Here is a 12,349-nt window from a genome sequence, read left to right as displayed (position 1 = left end):
AGCATATGTACATCCATCTTGCCTCTGGAAATTGTCCATGTCACCGCTGTAGCTCTAGTGTGTCCACTTTCTTTATATTATTTCATGTTCTATATTTATTCATTCCACCATTGATGGACATCTAGGTGGTTTGCCATTTGGGGTTTATACAGTTAAGCAGTGAACATCCTTGAGCAGTTTCTTTGGGTACATGTGCAAGAACCTGTTCCCCTAAAAGGGGGATTGCTGAGTCGTAGGTTATATACACCTTGAATTACCTGTAGACACTGTCTCACCAACACCGTGAAACTCCCATTTCTCTAGTCGTGGCCAAATCTGGTTTAGTCACACTGTTCAGTGATGCCAATCTGATGGGCATCAAATGGTGCCTTATTGTTTGATTTTTTAAATCCCCTGCTCTGTAGTGAGGTTTGGTATTCGCATATGTTTGGGAGATACTTACTTTCTTCTGCTGTGATTTATTCTTCTGTTCTTTGCCCATTATCTGATTGGGCTCTGTTTTTCTAATTGATTTGTGTAGTCAGCCTTACAAAGGAAGAGAATTCTGACCCATGCTACAACATGTATGAACCTTGAGGACATTGTGCTGAGTGAAATAAGCCAGTCGCAGAAGGACAGATCTATAGGATCCACTTATGTAAGGGTCCTAGAATAGCGAATTCACAGAGACAGAAAATAGAATGGTGGGTGCCAGGGGCTGGAGAGAGAAAGGAGTGGGGAGTTGGTAATTAATGGGGACAGAGTTTCTGTTTGGGAAGACAAAAATTTTGAAATTGGATGGTGGTGATGGTTGTACAGTAATGTGAATGTACATAATGCCATTCAACTGCACACTTACCAATGGTTAAGATGGTAAATTCCGTTATGTATATTTTACCACAATAAAAAATACACTGAGATACAATTTTACACTTACTAAGATGTTTATAATCAAAAAAAGACGGACAGATGATAGCAGTATTTGTGAGGATATAGAGAAGGTAGAGCCTTCGTACATGGCTGGTGGGAATGTAAAATCGTGTCGCTGCTGTTGAAGACAGCCTGGTGTTCATCAAATTGTTAAACATAGAGTTCCTGTGTGATCCAGCAATTCTATTCTAGGTATATACCCAGGAGAAATGAGAACATATATCCCTCCAAAAACTTGTGCACAGATGTTTATAGTAAACGTTATTCAACATTGCCAAAATGTGGAAACAACCCAAATTTCTATAGACTGATGAATGGATAAATAAAATGTGGTATATCCATTCAATAAAATATTATTTGGTAGTAAAAAGGAATGAAGTGCAGATATGCTTTCACAACATGGATCAACCTTAAAAAATCAGGCTAATTGAAAGAAGGCAGTCACAGTACACCACATATTAAATGACTCCACTTCTATGAAACATCCAGAATAGGCAAATCTATGGAGACCATGGATTTAGGATTGTCCAGAACTGGGAAGGATCGGGGGGTATTGGAAGATGCCAACTAAAGGGTATCTTTTTGGAGTGATGATAATACTCTAAAATTGATTGTGGTGGTGGCTTCATAACTGCGAATATTGTGAATTATACTCTCTAAATGGATGAGTTGTATGGTATGTGAATTATATCTTCATGAAACTGCTGACAAATGGCTCTGCCACCTACTAATGTGTGACCTTGAACAAGCCACTTAACCTGTCTATGCCTCGATTTCCTCATCTGTAGAATGGGTCTGCGTAGGATCATTGCAAAGGTCAAATAAGTTGAGCCTATCAAGTGCTCAGAACATTGCTTGGCACATGGGAAACTCTCCAAAATGTCATAATTAGAGAAACTATTTTAGAAACAGTTTATCTTAAACCATATTTTAGCAAAATATTAAAGCCCTACCTTCCTACCCCTCACCCCCTCCCTTCCTTTTCTCCTTCCCTCCTTTCTCTTTCTTTCCCCAGCAAGTGCGAACAAACCATAATGGTCCAAGGACCTTTTCAGGAAAACATGGAAAGATCTCAGATCCTGGGCAATTGCCTATCTCAATTCTCAGGAGTGAACTGATATACTGAAACCTAGAAATGAGTGTTTTTTTAATCAGGATTTGAGGCTGAAAGCTGTTTCTTTCAGTAGTCCTCATTATTAACCCTACAGAAGAGAACTTTCTCTGCACTGCTGGGCCTCTCTGCAGGCAGAAGTATCTGCTTCCAGAAAAGCTCATATTCACAGACCTGCACATCACTCCGTATGATGCGCTTCAGATTTTCATTTCCTCTTTTAAAAAACAAAGATGTGAATAATATTACTTTTCGAGGAAATGTATACGAGAACTCATAATTCTCAAGTTTTAAGTGGAGAGAGGCCGTGTCGAACCCTCACGTGCAGCTGTAAAGCGTCCCTCTGGGTCCCCTGGGAGAATAGCACAGCCCAGCTCGTTAAGTCCCGGTGTACCTCTCCTGCTCCTTCTTTGCCGACATCTGTTCAATAAAAGCAGACACGTATCTTCAGAGATGATATACGGCACATGTTAAAGTTGTGTTTTGATTGTTCTCATAGTAGAGCTGCTGGCTGCAATCTGCCAGGAGCCGAGAGAGGGACTCGGTGTCAGGCAGACAGGAGAGGCCGATGCTGCCCAGGGTGTTTCTTGGGAAGGGCCTGCGAGCACAGGCTCTTGGCTGACCAGCCTCTGTCTTGTCCCCTCCCTCCCTCCCGGCCTGCAGCCCACAAGGTGAACGAAGTTGCAGGTGTCCTGGGAAAAGCCTTGTCTCCCACAGTAAAGTAGAGCAAAGTGTTTGCTTTCCCTGGGGCCAGATGTTCACAACCCCATGGACAGTGGCCCTGCACCAGGGAGAAAAGGGAGGGACGTACATCCCTGCAGCCCCCTCTGCACGGCATCTGCCGCGTGTTTATCAGCCAGTTCTCACAGACACGCGCACTGCTCTGGCCCCTGCTTTACAGATGAGGAATCCCAAGCCCAGAGGAGGTGAGTAACTTGCACCAGGATATAGGAGTCAGGGCTCAGAGGCCTGGGGCTGTTTTTCCTATTCCCCTCATCCGAATCATGCGAGTATATTGAAAATTAGAAAAAATTAAGGTGAATTTGTCCATCTCTGGTTTTGGTTTAGAATGTCCACACAGACGCCATTCCAGAGGGCTTTGGGGGAACAACAGCTCCTCTTAACAAAGCCTATGCTTAGATTGAGAATAACAGTCACAGCAGTCATCACAGCTGGGATTTATCAGGCCTGGGAGGGTCAGGCCGGGCTGAGCACTGGGTAGCGGTCACTTCAGTCACACCTCCAACACGCCGCCCGTGAGACGAGAGCTAATACAAACATTTTACAAAGAGGGAAACTGAGGCTCGAATGCCAACTCCCCCCAGGTCACACAGCTGGGAAATCAGTGTAGTGAGGACGTTGAATCCCGGGCCTGTCTGACCGCAGGATCCTCCTGAGAACTGGGAGTGTCTGACTTCAGTGCGCAGGACCTTTACGCCCAGAGTGTTCACGATGAGGCCGGTCAGGTGCGGCCCCTGCAAGTGTGAGTACATGAATGAAAAAAGAAAGCCCTGGATTAGGGCACGGAGGACCCACCTGCCTAGGAGCCGGGTGTCCTTGGGCCAGTCCTGCTGCCTCTCCAAGTCGGGCTCTCCGTCTGCAGAGGGAGACCAGCGGGCCTTGCGCCGCTTCCTCTACAGTGGGCTTGAGAACCAGATGGTGGCGGGAAAGGACTGGGCACAAACAAGAGGGGTGACCGTGCCTGCATTGGGGTCACAGGGCTGACCCTCTGGGGCTCAGTGTGAGCCTGGTCTTTCAGCCTCACTCTTGGCAGAGAATGAAGGAGAAGTGAGAGCTTTGCTCCGTGCAGCTTTCCAAATCAGACCGCCCATGTCTCCCCGGGACAGGAATGGATGAGATTGCTCTTCACACTGGACTCTTTCAGGGTGTTGTCACCAAGCAGCCCAGCCTGTCACCAAATCCCAAAGAGAGACAGCAGCCCAGCCTGGCTGAGCCTATCCCCACCCCTCCAGGGTCCTCCCACCTGCTGGGTCCTGGGCCTCCCTCCCCTGTGGCTGCCTGAGTCTTGGATAGTGACTCTGAGGACCATGGGTCCCGTCGTTTAGCCCACGATGACATTTCCTTGAGATACCACCTGTGGAAGGAGAGGTGCATGGGCTGTTTTCCAGTCTGCCAGCAGAGGCAAAGGAGAGAAGAGGCTGGAAGGCCATTCCTCGCAGCTCTGCAGAGCCTCACCTGTGAAGACAGCACCCCTCCCAAGTCAGTTTCTGCAAATTGCCCAAATCAAGAAATCATTTTTGTGGGAAGCCTCTCAAATATACAAAACCTTTTGAATGAAATTTTTTTCATGTTCTTCTTGAGTCTCTTTCCCTGCAGACCTGACTTTTCAATTCAGTGATGGAGTGGGAGGTATAGACACGTGCTGGTCAGGACTGCTGAACCTCTCCCAACCTTCCCCCTCCTGCCCCCCAGCCCCACCACCCTGTGTCCTGGGCATGACCTCTGTGTGGACCACAGTCACCACCCAGATCCCACCTTCTCCCTCACTCCCCTGCTCCCTCCCTCCCCTAGCCGCACTGGACTCCTTGTCGCTGCTCCACCAGGGGCGTTGCACCCGCCTTGCCCTCTGCCTGGAAGCCTTTCTCCAGATGGCCGTGGGGCTCAACTTCCTCCCAGGCTCTGCTCAGGTGCCAGCTTACCAGCGAGGCCGTCCTCACTACTGTGTAAAACAGCACTCACCCCACCTAGTCCCTGTTCTGCCTAATGCTGCCGGACTTGTCACTAAAGCACTTGTGACCATGTGGCGTCGTCTCTATTCATAGGTAGCGCATATGTTATGTGTGCTGTGCCATGTTGCATTATATTTGTTCACTGGTTTGCCATCCATCCCCATGAGAATGTAAGCTCCCGAGGGCAGGGACTTTGTTTCAGTCACTGCCTCATCGTCAGAACCTAGACTGTGCCCAGGCACGAGGGAGGCCCTCCGTAAACATGCAGTGTGTGGGTGGAAGGCTGAGCAGGTCGGCCAGAACTGGACAGCAACGGATGCTGGCACCATGCGGTGCCCACTCGAAGTGCACTGCAGGAGGGGAAGTGCCACAGATGTTCCTAAACAGTGGGGCAGCCCAGTGTGGTCAGGTTTGGTTTCAGGTGGAATTCAGGATAGTTTTGACTATTGAGGATGAGCTGAATCACCGTCAGACCCAGCCCTCCAGGGATCAAGGTGCCTTGTCAAGTGGTGAGCTCCTGGGAGCTAGGGCTGTTGGAGGCAGGACAAGAGAGAGGGCAAAGCTGGCCGGCTCAGCCAGGGACCAAGTAGGTGACATCTCTGTGTCACACAACAATGTCACATTGTGTTGTTGCAGAGCACAGGCTGAATTGGGACCTGCTGTTCTCCTGGCAGAGGGCAAGAAAGAAAGCATCAGCGCCAAACCACACAGCCACATTCAGAGCTTCTGCCAGGATGTGGCCGGCCGCACTGTCCACTCACACCCCATTGCACGAAGCACGTCCCGTGACAACAGCAGGGATATGTAATGCCACTCCCGGGAGCGAAGTGACCAGATAGCTCCATCTGCCGCAGGGTGCTGTGTGCAGACAGAATGTGCTGAGGAGGCCGTTGAGCCAGATGACCACTCAGCTCAGCCCCTCTGCTCCAATGTTCCAGAATTATCTGCAGAGTCGATTGCAGAGCTCCCTGAGTCTGCCTCCCTCTCTCCTCCCACAGGCCCTGGATGCCATGATCCATCTGGAAGGCTCTCTGGGGAAGCTGGCCTCTCACCCCATTCATTCTCTCTCTGTCTTTCCTCCCTCTGGCAGGTGGGTGGCGGGCCCGTGGAGCCCCTGCTCGGCGACCTGTGAGAAGGGCTTCCAGCACCGGGAGGTGACCTGTGTGTACCAACTACAGAATGGCACCCACGTCGCCACACGGCCCCTGTACTGCCCAGGCCCCCGGCCAGCGCCGGTGCAGAGCTGCGAAGGCCAAGACTGCCTGTCCATCTGGGAGGCGTCTGAGTGGTCACAGGTGGGTGCCTGGGCTTGCTGTCGGGGCTGAAACCACAGTAAGGGCTTCCAAGCCTCATCCACAGGGACCCTGACATGGCACCTGTTGCCCCATGGTGTTTGTGACACATTCCTGTGCCTCATGGCCCTCACCTGCCCACAGGCCTGCTCCAAGTTACGTTCTAGCGTGCATACTCTCAAATACAGTTTGACATGACAGCGTATCTGCAGAAGCACCCATACGTATGGTACACACCAGGCATTCGTGTTTTTGATGACGTGTATGTTGACACCACAGTGAAAGCACTATTTGATCCCATGTCCCACAGCGATTCTCACATAAAGGTGGATACACAGACTCCCACTCACCTTTTAATTCTCCTTTGGGCACATTTGCACCGTAGTGTGGCCAGGCTGGGAAGGTGGTTTCAAAGGCTTCCCTCTAACTCCACAGCAGTGTGTAGATTGCACAAGTCGCATGCCGGGAGGGACAGCTTTTAGTGTACAAGTTGCGGTTACAAATCTCATGTCATAAAACATTTTGAAAGAAGTCAGTTAAGCCTAACATCTTCATTTCGAAGGTTAGTCTTGAGAATACGATTCGGTCTTTAGTGATGTCATCCTTCAGGGCTTTGCATTGACTTTGCATCGATATTGATTTTGGTTGGTGATAAAGCAGCAAACAACAGCTGAGTAAGGGGCAGGCTTCCCCCAGGGTGGAACACCCACTGTAGTCTGGGGAAGCTCAAAGAGGCTCAATCCAAGACGCTCTTCAGTGTGGAAAATATTTTTGAAGCTCCCTTTTATTGCCAAACAGTTGGAATTATTTTGAATAAAAAAATTAGCCCATTTTTAATGAACAAAAAGTCTGCCATTGGTTGCTCTAAAACTGAGTTTAATTTTCAGACAGATTTTGACGTGCACTCATTTAAAGACCCGAGTCTTTACCATTTATGATGTTTTAGGAAACGAGGAGAGTTTTAAAATTTGTTTTTTGTTTCTTTTTTTCTCTATATGTACTTAGGTTTGTAAATTTAATATTCAAGGGATTTTTTTTTTCCCCTGGAAGAGTAGAAGCTGGCATCAGTCCCTTCCCTTTCCCCTTCCCAGGTGAGCCATAGGGCCTCGATGGCCTGGTCTAAATAAGATTCATGCTTTAACCAGATCAAGACCATAAATTTTCCACTCAGACGCTCTTACGGAAAAAAAAAAAACAAAAAAAAAACATGCCTCCTACCAAGCCTGACATCATCATGTATCATTATGACACTGCCGATCACAACGTTTGGAAAATGTGAGACAATTGGAGCAAGATTTAAAGAAATTGCCGTGTGTTTGTTATCTCTGTGTATACCTAATGCTAATCCTGAACTGGTGTCCGCACCAGTCAGCCTAACGCTGGCTGAGCTATCAGCTTGAGCAAAAGGCTTCCTTCTAAACATTTAACTTGGAATCAAACCATTCCCCCTTGAGAAGCTCACAAAACTGGTATTTCTGCTCCTTCTCCACGTGCTGAAGGCCCAAGAGCCTTTCTTTTGCTGTAAGCAAATGGGTTTCATTCCTCGTGGGTGGGTCTTTATTGATGGCTTTTGTTCAGCCAGCAGTGTTGATCGCTCACTTCCTACGCCCCAGCTGCTTCCTGACTTTATTAGAAGGAGGATCAAATATCCAGAAGGAAGCAGAAGGTGAGGAGTCCCTCCTGCCCTCAGCTTCCCGGCCCCACCCCTGATGGGGAGCGAAGAGAGAACCCGACACCACCCCTCTTGGGTTCCTTCGGAGGTGGTGTCAGCCAGCAGCACCGCCCTTCCCCAAGGAGAAAGGCTGCCTGCGAATGGGCTGCTGGTCCAAGGGGGCTAAGCCTAGGTTCGCGCAGATAAGGTCCCTTTAAAGCAGCCCCTCACCCCACCGCAGGATCTAATGCGCCTGCTCTCCCCACTCCCCCAGGGCACATCAACCCTTTCTGAAGCCCGTGTATTTCTTCTGACACAAACCAGTCTAGATTAGTCTTGAAAGAAAATCCCCCAGGACATTCAGACGGAGAGCTGAAATGAATTCATAGGAAAGAGAAAGCTAGATACTATTGTGGGCTAAATGTTAAGGATAGAAATATCAAGAATAATGGTTGTCCTTTGTGGACCTTTTTTTAAGCGGACACAGTAGAACGTTTTTTAAAAGTTGAGTTTGTTGTAACTCTGAGGCGCTGCTGTCGCCTGCCACATTTTTGGTAAACTGAGCAAGTATGACGTCTCCTTGGCAGAATCCAGCCTTCAGCCCGCTGAGTTACATGTTTGCATCCACGGTGGGGACAGGGCCTCGCAGGGAAGTCACAAGTGAGAGGGAGGGCTCCCTGGGCCAGCTCCTGTGCACTTGTCAGGTTTGCCCTCCCCAAGGCCACGCATCAGCTCTGCCCGGGCTCCCTTCTCCTTTGCTTTTGGAGATGGGAAGCGCTCTTGCCAGCCTTGGCACCATCCCTCCCCGAACCCCTGTGTGGCGCGTGCCAGGAGCAGGCTCCAGACGCCTGGCAGAGTGCCGCTATGCTTATGTCCTGCTGTCTCTCATCGCTCCCTCATGCTGCCCGGGGGCATGGGAATGCTGAATTCTCCAAGGCTTGCACATGGTTCCTGAGCTCTCAGGCCCCACCCGGGCCCTCCCCACTGCCCCTTGCCAGGTCTCCCAGGAAGCAAGTAAAGGAGCACCGGGAGCATTCCTCTGCTGCCATTCTTGGTGTCCATGTTAAAACATTCCCTAGTGCTCTCCGTGAGGCTGGCCCCCTGCCTTGTGAGGTTACCTGTGGCTTTGCCTTCTGTCTGTCTCCTCCTCCTCCACCCTGGATCGGGCCTGTGCCCCAGGCTGGCCCAGGCAAGGCAGGTGGGAGGTGCCAGGGCCTCAGCCCTCTTTGCTCTGGGAGCCTCACCTTGCTCCAGCTGTCCCCTGTCCTCCACTCTACTCATGATTCCCCCCAGCCACTGCCCTTTGAACTCATGCATTGCACTGGTCTTTTGGACCTAAGGCAGCCACTGAATTGCACTCACCTCATTTGACCTTCTGGGCACCCCAAGTTCTTCCAAATCTTGACTCCTGTGTCCCTCTCCCACACTGGTCTCTCAGACATGTAGGACTCTGCAGACTGAGCTTTTTGAGGTTCTCATGTTGGCATCCCCACACCAGGCATGGCACACAGCAGGGACTTAAAGAGTTACTCATGGACCTGAACCAAATCAGACTGGATTAACCATCCCAATGGTGTCTTGCAGTGTTCTGCCAACTGTGGTAAAGGGACTCGGAAACGGACCGTGACATGCACCAACTCCCAAGGGAAATGCGACGCGTCCATGAGGCCGAGAGCCGAGGAGGCGTGTGAGGACTACTCGGGCTGCTACGAGTGGAAAACAGGGGACTGGTCCAAGGTGAGAGCAGCGCGCTGACATTGCCGGCTACCACCGCAGCGCAGGGGTTCGAGCTTAGGCAACTCGGTGACGGGCCCCAGTTCTATGAGGCGGGCGCAGTCCAACCAGGCAAATGCACTTTCTTTCCACACACTGCACCTGCCCATCACCCCCACGGGCTTCCTTCCCTGCTTCTCTTGCCCTCTGCCCCAGCACTGTGCCCTGGGTCCTGCTGGGAGCCTTCGACCGTTTCACGTGTGTTTGAAAGGAAACCGAATGCAGCCCTGAGCAGGACGCGGGGGCTCCAGAGTGCAGAGTGTCTGGCCGGGCTCCAGCATCCTGCTGTGGGCTTGGCCCAGACAGAGAGAGAGGGGCACGTGGGGCAATCATCACTTCCATTCCCTTCCAGAACCCTGGGCAAGGGCCTGGATGTTGCAGAGGCAGAGCATTGGGGTCCTTGGTGGGGGCAGGGAGGGGTGTCGCAGAGCCATGGCGGCCAGCACCCTCAAGGGGCAAGGAGGGTTTAAATGGCAATTGAATGTTTTTTCATGTAAAAAAATTCTTTGTTGTTTAACCCTTCTCTTATTCATTCACTCAATATCTCTGAATGACTCCTGTTTGCTGGAAACTGAGGTGCGCGCCACTGCCATGTGCAGGAACCAGCCAGTGGGTTTTCTAGAGAGCCTTTTCAGGAAAGCTGTGCAATGTCTAAGGAAAGCATAGGGGTATGTGTTCCCTTATGGTCTCAGCAGCTGGAAAACTCCCTGCTTGCTTGTCCTGATATCTCTTCACTCAGAGGTTACAAACTGGTGACCGGGAGCCATTGGGTTTTGCTCAGCCTGCATGATATCTTAAGCATTTTGAAATTAGTTGCTAACATTTAAAAATGGGAGCATTTCACCTGAAAATTTGAATTCTGGCTTTGCTCTGAAAATCTGGCAACATGGCTCAAGCAGATATTTTGATTTCTTCCTCCGCTTTCTGGAAGGAAGAGTGATTTGTCCATTGGAAAGAAAAACTTACTAGAATCTGATTCCTGCAGAAATGCCACCATCTCCTCTACTGACCCAAGTCAGAACACAAACCTTTCCAAACCCTTCGAGTGCAAAAAAAGCCAAATTCCTCCCCGTTTGCCTGGCTGTGCTAAATTGCCACCTCTATGTAATAGTAAATTTGAGGAAGACCAAAAACACCTCCTTCCTATCTTCTCCCTGATCCAAACATCTGACCAAAGCAGTAGAACTGAGGCCATCAGTCAGTTCCTCCCTCCCCTGCAAAAAACAGGGATGTCACACAGTAACTAAGGTGTTAATAAAGCTTAGTGTGGAGCTGCCAGGATGAATCCTATACTGGAGAGAAAGTTAACCTCAAGGCTCTGGGAAAAGAGATAATGTGTTTTGAGCCTTGAGAACCTGGGATTGTGTGGTAGAGACATTGAGGGGCTGATTTGCAGCTCCGAGTCTCCACTTATGTGTCTTAACCTCTCTGACCCTCCGTCTCTTTATCTCTGAAATGGGAATCATGAATGCTGGCCCTGCCTGTTTCTCAGAGATGCTCAGAGGTTTCAAGGGAATAATATATGTGACTAAGCACTTTTACAATTAAGCCTGTTTCACTGCCTAAAATCCACCCAGTGCTCACACTGCTGCGGGACATAGTCCCCAGGACTGCGCATTCTGATCTGATTTAACCTTGTGTTGTCAGTAGGGCTTCCCACTCTTTTATAGAATGATGCCAAGAAATGTCTCCTGTCCAAGTACATCCAGACCCAGCTCGAGAAAGGTCACCAGCCCCAGCCCAGGGAAATGTAGGTGAGCTGTCCACATCAACAGATTAAGTTCTGATCCATAAGCAGAATGTTTGTAAATGTTCTATGTCAGAATCATCTAAAAAATTGATGGTTACATTACGCCTAAGTGGTTACAGAGAGTCCAGCAGACGTGGAGGGGGAAAGTCCCCAACACAGTGACAGGCAGAATAACGTTGTTTGGAGATCAAATGCCCAGGTGTGAATTGGAAGAAAGTTGTCATTCTAGCTGGGGAATTAGCAGGGTCCTAGTGGTCACACTCTAAATGCAGCCTATGCTATTGTTGATGCCTGTGGCCACAGGTGTCCTGGGGGCAGGAGGCAGAGGAGAGGAGTGGTCACTCGTGCCCATCCCAGGTTGGGGGTGCCTGCCACTGGTTTCCTCTTTGGGTTATACTGCTGTGCCTCACGTTACTGGTCCTCTGTATCCAGGGTTGTCATCCCTGTTGTACAGAAGAGGAAATAGAGGGTCAGAGCAGCTAAGTGACCTGCCCACACTCCTCTGGCAGAGTCCAAGCTCCTAGACCCCAATTCAGGGCTCAGGCCATATGGTAGAAATAGCCAGAAGGGCTCAGGGAGTCACAATGACAGTGCCTTGGAGCCAGGGGTACCCTGCAGATGGTCATTGGCCAGCCAGGGCCTGAGTTTCTTCAGCCTAACCATTCTGGTTTTGAGGACTAGCTGGACCCTTTTGTTTTCTTAAGTACAATGAACTTCCTGGTCCAAGGAGCAGCATAACACCAAAGGATGGGCAGGACTAGTACATGGCAAGCTCAGCACAGCCCTGCCCGAGACCTGGTGCTCACGTAGCATGTGGCTCGCTCAGCCTGGGAGCCTTCCCTCCTCTGTTGTTCAGAGTCCCTCCTCAGCCGAGGACGCTGGCACGCTGTCCTGCAAACTCAGCACGCACTGCCCCCGGAGTGCCGTCCAGGCGAGACAGAGCCTTTTGTCTGGCCTTTCTCTTTTATCAGCCATGCCCAGCTTTCAGCACAGTCAAATGTTGCGAGTTACAGTGCCCGCTTTTGCCACAGCCAGCTCGATCAGCCGTCCCTGGCAGTCAGAACAAGGGGGATCAATGGAAAGGCCTCCCCCACATCTTGGCTGCTCTTCAGGGCTGGCATCCGCTGGCATCCGATCCGTGTGTGCCAAGCCATTGTGAAGAGCACTCGGCGT

The 12,349-nt window shown here is 50.2% G+C and overlaps 2 protein-coding genes across 2 annotated transcripts in view; both read left to right on the top strand.

The window, feature by feature from the left end:
• Positions 1-12,349, top strand: part of LYSMD4 (LysM domain containing 4) — a 234,995-nt gene that overhangs the window by 143,968 nt on the left and 78,678 nt on the right. The window lies entirely within an intron of this gene.
• ADAMTS17 (ADAM metallopeptidase with thrombospondin type 1 motif 17) overlaps positions 1-12,349 on the top strand; it is a 278,659-nt gene that overhangs the window by 253,817 nt on the left and 12,493 nt on the right. Inside the window, exons 19-20 of the mRNA XM_069465782.1 lie at positions 5,801-6,005; positions 9,238-9,390. Coding sequence (XP_069321883.1) covers positions 5,801-6,005; positions 9,238-9,390 — 358 coding nt within the window. The remainder of the gene's footprint in view (positions 1-5,800; positions 6,006-9,237; positions 9,391-12,349) is intronic.

The sequence above is a fragment of the Eulemur rufifrons genome, chromosome 3 (assembly GCF_041146395.1).
Source record: "Eulemur rufifrons isolate Redbay chromosome 3, OSU_ERuf_1, whole genome shotgun sequence".
In the NCBI taxonomy this organism is placed as follows: Eukaryota; Metazoa; Chordata; class Mammalia; order Primates; family Lemuridae; genus Eulemur; species Eulemur rufifrons.
Note: the sequence above shows the minus strand (reverse complement) of the source record. Positions and strands in the feature narration are given on the sequence as shown.